Genomic DNA, 16,884 nt, shown 5'->3' with positions numbered 1-16,884 from the left:
CTCAGTTGACATTGATGGATATTTTGCTAGCTAGTGATGTTAGCAGACCAGCTTGCTACAGTGCAGGATTTTACTATGGATTTTGGATTTCACTATGGACATTGGCAACATTATTAGGTAACGTGCTGCAATTGATTTAATAGGAGTGGACAATGTTAACAACCCTACTGTCTGTAGCTAACTCTTTCAGAAAAGACACCTAGTTAGCTAGCTAGCTTGCATTGACTGAATATTCATTTTTCTAGCCAGATGTTTCTAGCCCAGCTAGCTAGCTAGCCTCTCATATGTTTGGCACATCGAAGTCCCTCACCGCAAATCATATTGATTACCGATGTATGGTTATTATACACAATATTTTTCCTTCTCAAATTGGTATTTTTTTGTATTTTATTTTATTCACTTCTTGATCAGAGTCTTGATCAGTGCCATACATTTAGAGAGTTCGGCCAACTTTTAGAATGGATAGCACATCCGAGCATTCTAATTATCCATTCATCACACATGTTTGGATTGTAATTGTAATCTTAGATGTTCAGTTATAGCATTGGTGAAATGTAGACAATTCAATGACCTGCTATTTGTCAATATTGCCCATAAAATAATGGGAAGCTAACATGGCTGGTGATTTGTCAACATTTCTAAATATACGTCTCTGACACCGATACGAGGGGAGTTCAACAAGGATTTAATTTGCCGCCAACATATTATTCTACCTAGTAACAATTTCAGATGAATGATTCAAATGAACATTCCAGTGTTACAGTGAAGCCGTAAAAAGCACATTCTTTAAGGGATTACTGTGGCAGTTTAGCAACAATATTCAATCAGATTTTTTTTAGCTATTTTTCCTACATGTATTAGAACGTCTACATCACCACATGATTATTTTGAAGTGGAAGTTTAGACCCGCGACAGACTTTATTATGCTATTATGTTTCCCGCACACTACCTGTTGGCTGTTAGCTAGCTAATACCTGTTGGCTGTTAGCTAGCTAATACCTGTTAGCAAGCTAATGTTAGTGAATATTTGCAGCTAACACAAACCAAAATGGAATGTGTTAGCTTCTGTTAGCTAACAATCGCAAACGGTTCACCTTGTTGAACTCACCTCTCACTGAGCACCTCAAAAAACGACACACAAATGCCGCTAGCTAGTCTCTAATGCAAAAGCACACACTTTTAAAATGGCTTCTTACAGCCACCAAAAAATTCTGTCTTCAACTTCCGTCTAAAATAAAGATGTTCCGTACCAATATTCACACTAACATACTCCACATACATTGGAGCAATGTATGTGGCCTATTTGGAATGCAATCTAGATAGTATGCTAGTGTGGATTTTTGGAGTGTAGCCTCTGAGAGATTGTTCAATACACATACCATTTTTGGATTCATTCATGTCAACAGCACATATAAGCAACTAAACTAAAGTTGGCACTTTTTTCTCTGGTGTGAAAGCTTGCTTAATGTAAACATTTATTTGTCCATTTTCACATTTTACATTTTGCTATTTAGTCCTAGAGGGTTGAATAGGGATGGTTTAAAAAGCATGTGCACAATTTAAAATCATTTTTGCTCTCTCACTCTTTTTATAACTCTTTCTCTCATGGTTTAAAGATGAACAGTGGTAATTGCAAAATCAAACATGTTTGTCATTGCTGTTTCTCCTTAACAAATCTTTCAGACATTCAACATCCTCAACTTCACTAACTTCTCTCTAACAACACAGAACTCCACACAAACATACCCAACACAACCTGCCTAGCCTATTGTATAGCATCATGGGCAAGTTCTGAACATTCAACATCTTAGAAGTTCTTTATTTCAGTACCTAATGGCAGATGGTTCCTTCCATAGTATTCCTTGGAAACAGAAACTGCAATCCATGTTTCGGGTTGGTTTCATGGTGAGGAACCATCTAACCTTAAGTTGTAAAATATTGAACTTATCCTAAGACCTTTGTAATCTATAGTTCACCAGCCACTTCAAATCCAACTCAGACCCTGGGTTCAATCTATTGCAGATAAAGGAAAACCACAATGTGGGGTCATGCACATTATTATTATGCTCGGAAGTGTAAACCGCTAACCTGTAAAAAACTATTAAAACCGATAAACCCAGTAAGTTGTTCCTCTCGCAAACCTTATTGTCATTGAATATTGAGAAGAAACCACACCTGTTCTTAAAAAAACAACACAAACATTTTGAATAAACCCATTGTCCGGTTTTCACAGTTATCTGTGATTGACTGAATTTTGGGTTTTCATCTAGTAGTTCACTGCACTGACCCCAAATGCCCCCTCATCTGTCTCTATCTCTCTATCCATGTGGTCACAACTGCAGATCAACACTTTATTCTACAGCAAAAAATAATAATAAAGGAACAAACTTCTGAGTGAGAATACGTATTTAGAGTTCTTTTGATTTTCGCTTTGCTATCCAGTGGCCTGCCTATTGATCATTACATTTCACGACACAACAAAGAAAAGCATTTCTATCAAAAACAATGACAATAATCCGATAAAAACAACGAAGCCACAACAATGATGTGAAGGGATTATCACAATGGATCTTCTGTTGTAAATTAGCAACTGTCTGGATAATCTTGGGTGTATTTTGGGTGTGTAGTCCACCCCAAAAAAAAGGAAGATGTTTTTATTGGCACATACACCCGATAAGTGCAGTGAAATGTGCTGTTTAACAGGGTCAGTCAACCATAGTAGTTTGATGCCCCTGGAGCAAAATAGGGTTAAGTGCCTTGCTCAAGGGCACATTGACAGGTTTTTCACCCTTTCGGTTACTGGCTCAACGCTCTAACCACTAGCCTACCTGCTGCCCTTAAATACATCAAATGATAAGAATAAAAATAAATGTAAAATAAAATACTGGAATATAATCTGTTTCTTGTTTTTTAAGAAAGGTGGTCATATCCCCTAATTATTAAAAACAATGCAACCCCTAAATCCATATATAAAGATTAAAAGATGGATAGAGAGATAAATTGAAGTGTGGTCTGTGTAATATAAATTCTTACTCAACATCAGCTAAGTGACACGTTTCTATCCCATGATTTGTCTGCAGTTAGTTAACATATCAGGATACTTCAAAAAATACAAAAACAAACAATATGTTGGCATTAAATACATTAATCCATTACAAAACAAGCTCATGGATATAAATTCACAATATATATGTACAACCTAATAAAAAAAAAAGATAAAACGAAGGAAAAATTAACGACTTTAAAATTCCTTCATTCATCATTTAAGTGTATTGAATGCAAATTAAGGAAAAGGGCAAGGTAAAACTCTTGCAGTTTGAAAAGTTTGACTTTAAATTGTAGTTTGATGAGCTCATTTTAACGGTAAGCTTTGTTGTACATCTTAAAATTATCATTCTAATTTATGTATGCCTTGGTTATATTCTTAGATATTTGTCATATATGCTATATTTATTATTATTGTTATTATTATCATTATTATATTTTTTGTTGCATTTTTAAAAATATATATTTCTCAGCATTTCTTTGTAACTTGATATGTAATAGGTACACAGAATTCCAAATTGACATCATTTGTGAGTGATATGTAGTTATTGTATGTGCCAATGGCCACATAAAAAGCTAAACGATGTCATACACATAATTTCTAACAAATCAGAAAGATACGAAATCCACACAGAGCCTTATGGGTTTGAGATTTTACCATAGGTATAGAACATTAGGCTGATGTCATAAAGCCCCAATGAATCAGAATTGATCTTGGCCATCTCAGCTATGAACAGTTCTATCCATTTTACTGTACTTGGCATATGTAAGGTTGGATTAAAAAGAAACCATGAAATTAAAACGTCACCTAAGAACCTATGGTTGTATCTCACACAGTGTGAGTCCTTCCTTGTGGTCTTTGCATTGTAGCCAATGGGGAAAGGACTATATCAGAGTTGCCATTGGGAGGGAGGAAGGGAGCGGGAGAGGATGTGTGGAAGAGGGGGTGAGAAAGAAGGAGAGGTGATTTCAGTGTTTTTTCTGAGAACAGGAATGAAAGGGGGGGTGGTTGCATTCTTAGTAAAACATATGGCAACTTCCTCATTGCTTGAATTCATTTTCTGGGCTGAAATATAAAAATATGCATAGGCTACAGTAGCTACAACAACACGTAAACAATCCCAAATACAAATGTGTTTAGATATGAGGAGAATCGTGAATGCTGTAAAGTGAAGGTTGGTCCCTATTAGTATAGGGCAATTGATTAGTATTATTATTGAGTTTATCGGTGCGTTGTTTTTGTGTATGTGTGTGTGTTTGCATTGTGTGTGTGTGTGTGAGGTTTACCCATCCCTCTATCTACTGATATCCTACAACACAATCGCTAACATGGCACAGTCCACTAACCACAGTGGAATTCTGACATGAAAAAAATACCTAAGCAGCATGGCCACAAACACAGATTCAAACATCCCTACTTACTTTTTAAGTATTTTTTTTGAACACAAAACAAAAACAAGACAAAAAACTAACAAGAAACCAACACCTCCCTTGCGATCCTCATAAGAATTTACATTTTTTTTGTATTTAAAAATATGTTTTTTTGTTTTTGGACACACTTTGTTTATAACTCCTTATTACTGTTACGACAATTTCTCTGCTTTTCTTCAGAGATCTGTTAGTGGTAAGTGAAATAGTAAGCCTAAGAGGATCTATAATGGTCATCCGACACAAACTCTTCCTCCAGCAAGATAAGCACATAGCTACCCTGTCTACCAGCACACACAGATCATAGCGGTAAGTACAACTGATTTCCCTGGCCTGCAATACGAACTGCTGCTCCCTAGCAACAGGTAATACTAACCATAACCCATTCAGCACAAATTACAGTAGATTAGAAGTCTCACCAAACAACAGATCTAGGATCAGATTACACATTTTGGCACAGGGTTCATTAACAGCAGCCACCGCTTCACCATAAAGGGGTTCTGGCTTCCTAAGGGGGGCTTGCTTGGCAGTCAACCTTACAAACAATTGGCCCTGAATATATTTACAATACTATTTTTGACTCAGTTCAGTAGTTAGTCTCAGAGTAGGAGTGCTGATCTAGGATCAGTTTTGCCTTTCAGATTATAATGCATAATGATTATATAGACAGGGGGGACCTGATCCTAGATCACGAATCCTATTCTAAAGCACTTCATGATTACAGTCTCTGGTTTACATAATGAGGATAATACATGTGGAGGTGTATATATCAAAGATAAGTGCATAGGATACTAATAAGTTCCAACACTATACGTTTAACAGCGAGCAATACAAAACCAGATCACAGAAACTGCGATGGAAATAAAAGTCTTGGTCATTGGCACTGGGGGTAGGGAAAGAGGGGGTGTGGGGAGAGGTGAGAGTAGAGGCTATAGGAGAGAAAAGGCTGTTTTTTCCCCAAAGAAAGTAGTGGCCATGACTGTGCAATTATAGAGTTCGTTGTATAGGTGTTTTTGAGATCTTAGGACCTCTGTGAAGGTTTCATCAGGATCAGGAGCCCTCAGCTCACACACTTATAATCAGTATCCCTGCCTAGACCCTTTAGTTTGGCAGACATCTACACAGACCAGTCGTGAGTCGTGAAGCCCTCAGCAAACTCGCAAAATAGTCCCCCGTCTTTACGAGTGAGATTGAACATGATGTGTACTGACTGTACACGTGTGTGGGTGCAACCACACATGCTCACACACATTAGTTTTCATGGAGTGTGTACACCGAATTCTGCTGAGACTTCTTCGTAGGGAGGAAACACAGTGTAATATACATGAGTCATTTGTTTTTTTGAATCAACAATCTTGCTTTGTTTTATGTATGGTGACTGAGACCCAAATGGTGTTAAGGATTAGGTGAATTGGATATTTACAGCACAGTTGTCAATCTCATTCCACTGAGGGGCGAGTGTCTGCGGGGTTTCGCTCCTCCCTTGTACTTGATTGATGAATTAAGGTCACTAATTAGTAAGGAACTCCCCACACCTGGTTGTCTAGGTCTTAATTGAAAGGAAAAAGCAAAAAGCTGCAGACACTAGGCCCTCCATGGAATGAGTTTAACATACCTGATTTAAAGTATAGTGCACTGTCGTGTGTGTATTGATGATTAATGCAGTACTTGGGCTTTTCACAAAACACATTATGATCTATGTATGTATATCATTGGTTTATATATTGTATTTTTTTTCATGATATAGCGGCAGTTTTTCTTTTTCTGCTTCTATCTACCGTTTTGCTATTTCCTTACATTTCTTTCAGAGACTGTAGTCCCTCCCCCTGATTGGTCAGTTGTTTTATGGCCTGAAAAACGTTGGGCTTGGAATTTGAGTGGCACTTTCGGAGCAGAAAGACGTTGATTCTTATTCAAACACAGTAAATATAATACATATTTTATATCCTTATAAAATATATATATTTTAGTTTTTCTAATATCAGATAGTGTTTCATATAGAGTTTTTAAATTGATTAATATAAGAATTTTGTATATGTTTTTATAATAAGGTTTACAATAAGGTGTCTTTTTAAAATACGATGTCACATTATTAAAGGAGCATTGAATCTTTGTGTAAAATCACTGTTTAAAAACAATATTATTTGACAGACGTTAGATTACCGTTGGAATCACATTACACAGCACTGTAATGAGAGTTCCCTGATTGCATTAGCCTAAACCTAGCCTTAGAGTTAGCTTTCAATCTTTCATACCATAGACTTAAATAATGATATATGATTATAAAATATAATTATACATGTATATATGATATATAATACATAACTATATAATTATACATTACATACTCAAAGCTTAGTATGAACAATACAGAGAGTAGCCTATAGGCTTTATTTCCCCCATGTATGTGAATTCTATTGGTCCTTATAACAATGTAGGGTATAGGATTGCAAGTTAATTTTAGGTCAACAAAACCAAAAAGACGATCAAATGATGCTATTGTCATGGTGTAATACCATATAAATATCAGAATACATATAATATCCTTATAACACTTTCTTCTTCGATAATTCCATGCTATGGCTAGGCTAAAGGCAAATATTGGCTTTTTGTATGAATACCTAACGAAACACTTTTTAATATCCAATGATCTGAGGATTTGGTCTGAGTTTTGACTAAAGGAAATATGACACCTGTACTATAGCTTTCATTTTGCTCCACTGATAAAGCGCAGTGCATAATGCTAAGTTGAGTGGAATCCTACTTCCACTTAAGTGACATTTTCACTTAGTCTCCCATTGATTTGTATCTTAGTGGAATAGCAATTCAGGTGTACTGCAAGATTGATTGAAGGATATGGTTGCAAATCTATGTACCTAATGGCAGCATGTTCATCCTAAAGGCCTAACACAGGTCATGCAAATAGGTCATCTGATATAATGCTGCTTTTCCTGCAACTTTTCTAGGTCGAACTAGAGGGGATCCCATACAAACACAAAGAGAGATATGTTTGAACACACACACACAGACACAGACACAGACACAGACACAGACACACACACACACACACACATGCGCGCGCGCACGAGAAACGCATTCAGACACACACTTACACATTTTCTTAAAACAGTGTTACTAGTACAGGTACGTACACAAGCTCTAAACTGACCAACACATCTTTTAACAAGGGGGATTCATTCTCTCCATCTTTCATCTTCAGCTCTTCCTTAGCTTTGGATAAAGGGGCGGTGAAGCATCATGGCGATCTGATTGGTTGATTGGAGAGGTGTTGCTAGCGTCTCTGTGTAATATGGTTTGTGTTAGTGGAACTGGGGGGAGGCGGGAGGAGGAGGGGGGTCGAGATGGTTGGAGTGCCAGGGGTCTAAGTGCAAAGGTCAGAGGTGTAGACCTCACACTTTTTTAGGGGGAGGAGCCAGCTTGATGATCTCGTCTTCAGAGGGTTGGCGAATGATATCTAAAGAGATAGAGAGCAAGAGTGGCAAGAGAGAGAGAGAAAGAAAGAAAGAGAGGAGAGGAGAGGAGAGAGGTCTCAGTAAACTGCTGCAACAGACGTGAGAAAATGACAGTTTATATAAAACAGTTTATAGCTAGAGACAGATTAGGAAACAGAGCTCAGAGGAATATAGTTTATAGCTAGAGAAAGATTAGGAAAGAGATCTCAGAGGAATACAGTTTATAGCTAGAGACAGATTAGGAAAGACAGCTCAGAGAAATACAGTTTATAGCTAGAGACAGATTAGGAAACAGAGCTCAGAGAAAAACAGAAAAGATAAGGAAAAAGTGGAGAGAGGAGGGAGAGAAAGTGAGAGAAAAACAAAAGGTGGAGAGAGAAAGACAAGGCAAGAGGAATTAGGAAGAAATAGAAAAAGGACAGAATGTTAGAAACAGAAAAAAGAGGAATAGTAAAGTGACCTTTGTATTTCTTGGCAGAGGGGATGCGTGTGAGCTTGGTGTCGATCTCATCGTCCTCAGAGATCTTGAGAACCGTGGTGCGGTACTCGATGACACGGGTCAGCAGGTCTGGTCGCCGTGAGATCTCAAAGATATGCTCAATGTACGACAGGTTATCTGTGAGGGAAACATAGGACATTTTTAAAGTGCAAAAGAGCACAGATCTTTGCAAAAATACGTTAAACCTTACTTTAACACGGCAGTGTGATTACATTTTTTGATTTTCTTAAACGTGCGTTATAAGATCTGTGCTCATTTGCAGCCTCCTTCCTCCTGCTCCCTCCTCTCCCTCTTTCTCTCCCTTCCTCACCTTGTTCCAGTTTGTCATTCTTCGCCAGGTAATTAAATCACTCTCCACTCCCCTCCATCCATACTTCCCTCCCTTCCTCTCCCTTCCCAAATGTTGAGCTGGGAAACCTGGAAACGTCTCCTCACCCTGTGCCAGCTTTTGGTTCTCCTCCAGGTAGTTGAACCATTCCTTGGAGGAGGTGATGGTGTTGCTCTGGTCCTCTGTGATGTCCTCCTTGCAGGCAGACTTCAGCTGGTCCAAGTCCTCATTGGTGATGTTTTCAGACAGGTCGCTGAGCAAAGAGCTGTACTCCGACATGGTCTGATGGAAGGAGGGGGAGAGAGTGAGGATGAACGTTAGTCAATTCTGGTTCTTTGTCAGAGAAAAAATAGGATGAAGGCGATCCAAAACAGCCCAGGTAATGACGGTCACAGAGGCATCTTGCTAGCCTTAGTTTTGCATGACAAGGCTCGGAATGACAAGGAGTGGCAAAGAGTGGAACGATAGCACAAACAGATCTATGACCATGCTAGCCTCTTGCTGCCAAAACTAGTAAACTATTATTAAATAATGTACAGAAGAGCATGAATGTGTGGTTACATTCCTTTAGTCTGTCAGTGTTCTGTTCTCTAGACATTACCCCTTACCCCTGTTCCACAGTCAGTTCTATTTCTGATCCTAGAGCTGTGTTTTCGGACACCCCCTACATGGAGCTGAGACCACAATTCTATCTCTTTAGAGATGAGTATGAGAGAGAGAATGGGACAGAGAGACAGAGAGAGAGAGAGAGAGAGAGACTCTATTGGACACTGTCCTTCTAATGTGATCTCTGTTACAACAAGTTCTCCCACTCTACCGATGGCAGGCTGGAAAGTGGCTATACTTACCATAGCCAGGAAGCCACAGAAACATCAAAACGGTATGCAGTATTGGAGACAGCTGTGTGTCTGTGTGTGTCTGTCTCTCTGTGTAAGTCTGTCTGTGGGTTTGTGTGTGTCTGTCTCTCTGTGTAAGTCTGTCTGTGGGTTTGTGTGTGTCTGTCTCTCTGTGTAAGTCTGTCTGTGGGTGTGTGTGTGTCTATCTCTCTGTGTAAGTCTGTCTGTGGGTTTGTGTGTGTCTGTCTCTCTGTGTAAGTCTGTCTGTGGGTTTGTGTGTGTCTGCCTGTCTCTCTGTGTAAGTCTGTCTGTGGGTTTGTGTGTGTCTGTCTCTCTGTGTAAGTCTGTCTGTGGGTTTGTGTGTGTCAGTCTCTCTGTGTAAGTCTGTCTGTGGGTTTGTGTGTGTCTGTCTCTCTGTGTTCGTCTGTCTGTGGGTTTGTGTGTGTCTGTCTCTCTGTGTAAGTCTGTCTGTGGGTTTGTGTGTGTGTCTGTCTCTCTGTGTAAGTCTATCTGTGGGTTTGTGTGTGTGTCTGTCTCTCTGTGTAAGTCTATCTGTGGGTTTGTGTGTGTGCTCTATTGACTTCTGTACAATGGCATCTGGGTACAATATAAAAGGAGTAATGGTGGATTAAGGAGCATCGAGTGACATCCACAACAATGGCTTTCAGTTGTCACACACGCATGAACATGCACACGCACGCACACTGTCTAGACCTGAAAAGGCGAAGTCAAATGCTTGGTGGATCTCTCCGAAGTCTGATTTAGTGTGTGTGTGTGTGTGTGTGTGTGTGTGTGTGTGTGTGTGTGTGTGTGTGTGATGAACAAGGCTCAGGGATGGCCTAAATACTATAAGTGTCATATTCTCTTCTACCAGCAGAGGACAGTGGTTGCTCTATAGACGCAATTCTGTGTGTGCCCTCTCTCCCTTACCTAGCTGCCCAGACTCCTTGCTCCGGCCAAATGCCACACTCACAGATGTTAGTTTCTCTCTGCAATAAGTCTGGATCTGAGTACCACCCCGACCCTTCACTGTAATCTCTCTCTTGGCAGAAACTAATCTCAGATCAGTTTGTGGCATTTTCCCTCAAAAGGTTATAGTAGTGTGATCCTAGATCTGTGCCCAAAGGAGCCAAGTATAATAACAGTGTGTTTTACAGGCCCTCCCTCCATTCACACACACACACACACACACACACACACACACACACACACACACACACACACACACACACACACACACACACACACACACACACACACACACACACACACACACACACACACACACACACACACACACACTGCCCAGGTGTGACCGAGGACTGCCTGGGGAAACACACTGCCCAGGTGAGACTGAGGACTGCCTGGGGAAACACACTGCCCAGGTGTGACTGAGGACTGCCTGGGGAAACACAATGCCCAGGTGTGACCGAGGACTGCCTGGGGAAACACACTGCCCAGGTGTGACCGAGGACTGCCTGGGGAAACACACTGCCCAGGTGTGACCGAGGACTGCCTGGGGAAACACACTGCCAGGTGAGACCGAGGACTGCCTGGGGAAACACACTGCCCAGGTGTGACCGAGGACTGCCTGGGGAAACACACTGCCCAGGTGTGACTGAGGACTGCCTGGGGAAACACACTGCCCAGGTGTGACTGAGGACTGCCTGGGGAAACACACTGCCAGGTGTGACTGAGGACTGCCTGGGGAAACACACTGCCAGGTGTGACTGAGGACTGCCTGGGGAAACACACTGCCAGGTGTGACTGAGGACTGCCTGGGGAAACACACTGCCCAGGTGTGACTGAGGACTGCCTGGGGAAACACACTGCCAGGTGAATGGAAGAGGGGATGCAGCGCAGGGCTATGTGACAATGTGTGTTTGGGAGAGAGGGTGTATGTGTTTGGGAGGGTGTGTGTGTGTGTGTGGGAGAGAGGGTGTGTGTGTTTGGGAGGTGTGTGTGTGTGTGGGAGAGAGGGTGTATGTGTTTGGGAGGGTGTATGTGTGTGTGGGAGAGAGGGTGTATGTGTTTGGGAGGGTGTATGTGTGTGTGTGGGAGAGAGGGTGTGTGTGTTTGGGAGGGTGCGTGTGTGTGGGAGAGAGGGTGTATGTGTTTGGGAGGGTGTATGTGTGTGTGTGGGAGATAGGGTGTATATGTTTGGGAGGGTGTATGTGTGTGTGTGGGAGAGAGGGTGTATGTGTTTGGGAGGGTGTATGTGTGTGTGTGGGAGAGAGGGTGTATGTGTTTGGGAGGGTGTATGTGTGTGTGTGGGAGAGAGGGTGTATGTGTTTGGGAGGGTGTATGTGTGTGTGTGGGAGAGAGGGTGTATGTGTTTGGGAGGGTGTGTGTGTGTGGGAGAGAGGGTGTATGTGTTTGGGAGGGTGTATGTGTGTGTGTGGGAGAGAGGGTGTATGTGTTTGGGAGGGTGTGTGTGTGTGGGAGAGAGGGTGTATGTGTTTGGGAGGGTGTGTGTGTGTGTGTGTGTGTGTGGGAGAGAGGGTGTATGTGTTTGGGAGGGTGTGTGTGTGTGTGTGGGAGAGAGGGTGTATGTGTTTGGGAGGGTGTGTGTGTGTGTGTGGGAGAGAGGATGTATGTGTTTGGGAGGGTGTGTGTGTGTGTGGGAGAGAGGGTGTATGTGTTTGGGAGGGTGTGTGTGTGTGTGGGGGAGAGAGGGTGTATGTGTTTGGGAGGGTGTGTGTGTGTGGGAGAGAGGGTGTATGTGTTTGGGAGGGTGTGTGTGTGTGGGAGAGAGGGTGTATGTGTTTGGGAGGGTGGGAGGGTGTGTGTGTGTGGGAGAGGGTGTATGTGTTTGGGAGGGTGTGTGTGTGTGGGAGAGAGTGTATGTGTGCATTACAGTATATTAATGAGTATTTTGTGTTTTATATCACTTGCACTTCTAGAGGCCTTCAAATGCTTCCAAACTGGCAGTGACTACAGGACAAAACAGACCAACTGGACACTGCAAAATACTCCAACATTTAAGGTTTAAAACTTGCTGCCACACCAATCTGTCCCCTATACATTTTAAACTGTTGGGATACTATAACCACATATGAGTTAAATTGGTACAGCATTCTCCCTCACGGGTGCAACAAGTAGAGTATCTTACAAGGCACGCCTCAAAATCTGTTAATGAGCATGAAACAAAAATATCATGCACTCACTAGTGGTCAAAAGGTTTTTTGCGCTCCAACGATACGGTATGCTACTGTATTATGTGAGATTGAATTATAGTACCATTCAAAATACAGCAATTCTTTCCCCGCTCTTAACATTTTCCCACAGTGCACCGTAATTTACAGTATACTGCAGTAAAATGTAATAGAGTATTTTACTGTTAATAAGGCAAAAGAAATGACTGTATCATTTACAGATTTACGTTACAGTGTAGTCTATTTCCCCTTAATTCTATTTTTTCTTTCCATCTCTCCCTCGCTCTCATTCTTATTTTTTGTCTCTCTTTCTGTGTCCTTCCCTCTCTACATCTCTCTCTCCCATTCTTCCTCTCTCTCTCTCTCTCTCTCTCTCCATGCCTCCTATCCCCTTTCTCTCTAGCCCCCCTTTCTCTCCCATTCTCTCTCGCCCCATCTCTCTCTCTCTCTGTGCCTCCTACCCCCCTCTCTTTCTCTACCCCCCCTTTCTCTCCCATTCTTCCACTCCCTCTCTCTCTCTCTCTCTCTCCATGCCTCCTATCCCCTCTCTCTCTCTACCCCCCCTTTCTCTCCCATTCTTCCACTCCCTCTCTCTCTCTCTCTCTCTCCATGCCTCCTATCCCCTCTCTCTCTCTACCCCCCCTTTCTCTCCCATTTCTCTCCCCCCCGTCTCTCTCTCTCACTCTATGACGAGGCTGACACTACTTTCACACATAGTAGAGCCCCTGTCTAAATCCAGCACGTTCTCATGAACACAACCATGCTTTTGTCTCCTGCTCTTCTGCTCTCCCTTTCTCTCTCCCTGTCTCTCCACCCCTCCCTTCCTCTATTCCAGTGTTTGGAGGTTGGAGAGGGGAGAGAACCTCTGCTGGTCTTCTTTGTTTCTTTCCCTCTCCTCTCTATCCTTCCTCCATTCCCTCCCTCCATCCCAGTGTAAGGAGGGTGCAGAGGGGCGGCATGGCCGCCTGCCTAGCCTAGGCAGCCCCTCTCCACCGTGACTAAACTGTTAAATCTACCCCCTGGCATCCTTCTGGCCTATCGCCTAGCAGACCTGGGTTCAAACAGTATTTGAAATCATTCCAAACACTTTGTGATTGATCGAGGTTAACTGGCTACATGGATCAATAGAATAGACTCAACGTTGTAATCCCCTCCCATCTGATACCTCTTGGCAGGCTAGAGTAAAAGCTCAAAGTTATTTAAAATGTTTTACAAATGATTTGAACCCAGGTGTGGCAGCCTAGAGCCTAGCACACCATAGAAACTGTTAAATTGACTAGAGAGCAATGTCACTGGGCTATTATCTATTTCGCAGACAAGACCTACTGTTCTCACACACATGCACACACGCAGGCACACACGCAGGCACATGCTGTCAAGCACGCACATACACACACGATTGTCAAGGAGCTAAAGGAAGCAGCGAGTAAAATATGAGGGGAAAACATGCTTCACACACCTGAGGGAGATTAAGCCTTTATCTCTCTCTCTCTCTCTCTCACCCTCTTTCTCTTGCTCCCTCTTTCTCTTTCTTTCTTTCTTTCTCTCTCTCTCTCTCTCTCTCTCTCTCTCTCTCTCTCTCTCTCTCTCTCTCTGTGCCTCCATCACTTTATAACCATGGCTACTCGACCACGCTGGAGGGTGGTCCCTCAGTGCTCTACATTGCAAGCATTTCATAAATATTGTCAGAAGAATGGACACATGTGCAACTTGCGATTTATAGCTAAATCTATACTGCAGTAGCTGTTTTCAAAGTATTTCTGCCATTTTGTTTCATATCTGGTAATGCACAAAGAAATACGAATCCTAACGTTATATCCCACCTCGCGAAGCAACACTGCCTGTCTGAGGGGCTGTGGGCACTGTGAGTGAAGTTCTGAAAGTTTCATTTTTAGAAGCAAAGCACACAGGCATAAAAGTTGTTATCCTGGTGTTTCTTGGATATTTACATTGTTTTGTTCACAACTTCCACTGCTGGCGAAGAGACGTTGTTGGTCACTACTAGTCAGATTCTCACAGGCACACCTGACAACTTGAGTGTCACACATTTCAGCAAATAAATGTCCTGTTTCAAATAAACCCCATGTCTAAATTAATTGTATACGAGGTTACCATGAATTACCATGAATTGTTTACGAGGTTCAATGTTGAATTTGTTAAATAAAATGATTCAGTAGTGGCTAAAAAAACGTATGGCGATAATACATTTTTATCGCCAGTAAGAAACTGCTAGCCATTGGCTGCTAACAGTTGAGAACTGCTAGGTATAAACTGGCAAGCACAAAACCACTCAACAACTTCGGGAGTACAGACCCCCAGAAATCAGCCCATCGCCCTCTAGTGGGCAAAAGCTGTGTGCATTAAGGAACTAAACGCCTGGCTCAAATAGAAGCTTGTCTGTAATAAGCGCCTGCTGTGTTCAGTAATTTAAACAAATAAACACCCGGGCTACTAATTTAAGTTTTACGTTATACGGACTGTGTGCGTCTGCCTGATTGGGGGGCCGTTGTTATAATAATCACCCCCCCTCCCCACGCCATTCACCCTGCTGACGTTGCCATGGAGACCAGGCCCTGCTTTGTCTTTCAGCCCGGAGACTGTTACCTAGCGATAGAGAGAAAGAGAATGAGGACAAGATGTGTGACCTGTTGCCACAAGAAAAGGGCAACCAGTGAAGAACAAAAACCATTGTAAATACAACCTATATTTATGTTTATTTATTTTCCCTTTTGTACTTGAACTATTTGCACATAATATGACATTTGAATGTTTTTATTATTTTGGAACTTTTGTGAGAGTAATGTTTAATGTTTTATATAGTAAAAAAAAAATGTTTTTGTTTATTTCACTTTTGTTTATTATCTTGTTAACATATGCTTCCCATGCCAATAAAGCCCTTGAATTGAATTGAGAGGAGAGAGACTGACCGACCGACCGACCGACCGACCCACCGACCGACTGACTTACTTGACCTTTTGAATGTGACACCATGGTACAAATGTGACTATGGTGACAACGTCTGACTGATGTCCACACACACGGACACAGGCTCACTGTTCTATAGCTCGATGACGAATAGCTTTTCAACCATAATAGTCTACGCCCTGTCTAAGCCAGGACACACAGATGTTGGCCTTACTGCTATTAGCCCATACAAACGCGTTGAATAACAGATTCACAACATGGAACAACAGATAGTCCCAAAAAAATGAATAAAAACAAATTTTGTTCTGAAATGTCTCTCCTTTACCTGAGAGATATAAGACAGATCAGGAAACATTTGTTATTTTTTTTTAACATGTATTTAACCATTTTCATGGCATTTAACAGTCTCCATTTATCCTTCCATTCAAGTTTTCAACTGGTACCGGGGGACCTTTAGACAAGTTTATTGAGACCTGTGGGTTTCCTAGAACAGAACAACTGACATATACGTGTACATGAGTCTCACCGTATTAGTGTGTAGCCCAAACTGTTCTGACATACAGGCGTTGGCAGATCAGATTTACCGACGTCAGAGGAGTCCCAACACGCTTGTAGGGGGTCGTAGAGCAGAACGGAGAACACCATCGTGTACATGACAGTCTCATCTCATAATAATCTCGTGCTGCTGCTCCAGTTTCAACTGTTCTGCCTGCGGCTATGGAACCCTGACCTGTTCACCGGACGTGCTACCTTGTCCCAGACCTGCTGTTTTCAACTCTCTAGAGACAGCAGGAGCGGTAGAGATACTCTTAATGATCGGCTATGAAAAGCCAACTGACATTTACTCCTGAGGTGCTGACCTGCTGCACCCTCAACAACTACTGTGATTATTATTATTTGACCATGCTGGTCATTTATGAACATTTGAACATCTTGGCCATGTTCTGTTAGAATCTCCACCCGGCACAGCCAGAAGAGGACTGGCCACCCCTCATAGCCTGGTTCCTCTCTAGGTTTCTTCCTAGGTTTTGGCCTTTCTAGGGAGTTTTTCCTATCCACCATGCTCCTACACCTGCATTGCTTGCTGTTTGGGGTTTTAGGCTGGGTTTCTGTACAGCACATTGAGATATCAGCTGATGTAAGAAGGGCTATATAAATACATTTGTGTCTCATTGTCTGACAAACACCGATCTAG

The 16,884-nt window shown here is 42.0% G+C and overlaps 1 protein-coding gene across 1 annotated transcript in view; it reads right to left on the bottom strand.

Moving 5' to 3' along the window:
- Positions 1 to 1,451: 1,451 nt before the first annotated feature.
- The window catches only part of LOC129835725 (astrocytic phosphoprotein PEA-15-like), a 50,611-nt gene continuing 35,178 nt past the window's right edge, over positions 1,452 to 16,884 (bottom strand). Inside the window, exons 2-4 of the mRNA XM_055901497.1 lie at positions 8,881 to 9,055; positions 8,407 to 8,562; positions 1,452 to 7,948 (exon numbers count right to left, since the gene is read on the bottom strand). Of these exons, the coding sequence (XP_055757472.1) occupies positions 7,884 to 7,948; positions 8,407 to 8,562; positions 8,881 to 9,052 (393 nt within the window). The 5' untranslated portion in view covers positions 9,053 to 9,055 and the 3' untranslated portion in view covers positions 1,452 to 7,883. The remainder of the gene's footprint in view (positions 7,949 to 8,406; positions 8,563 to 8,880; positions 9,056 to 16,884) is intronic.

This window comes from Salvelinus fontinalis, chromosome 36 (genome assembly GCF_029448725.1).
Source record: "Salvelinus fontinalis isolate EN_2023a chromosome 36, ASM2944872v1, whole genome shotgun sequence".
Lineage (NCBI taxonomy): Eukaryota > Metazoa > Chordata > Actinopteri > Salmoniformes > Salmonidae > Salvelinus > Salvelinus fontinalis.
This window is presented reverse-complemented; position numbering and strand designations above follow the sequence as displayed.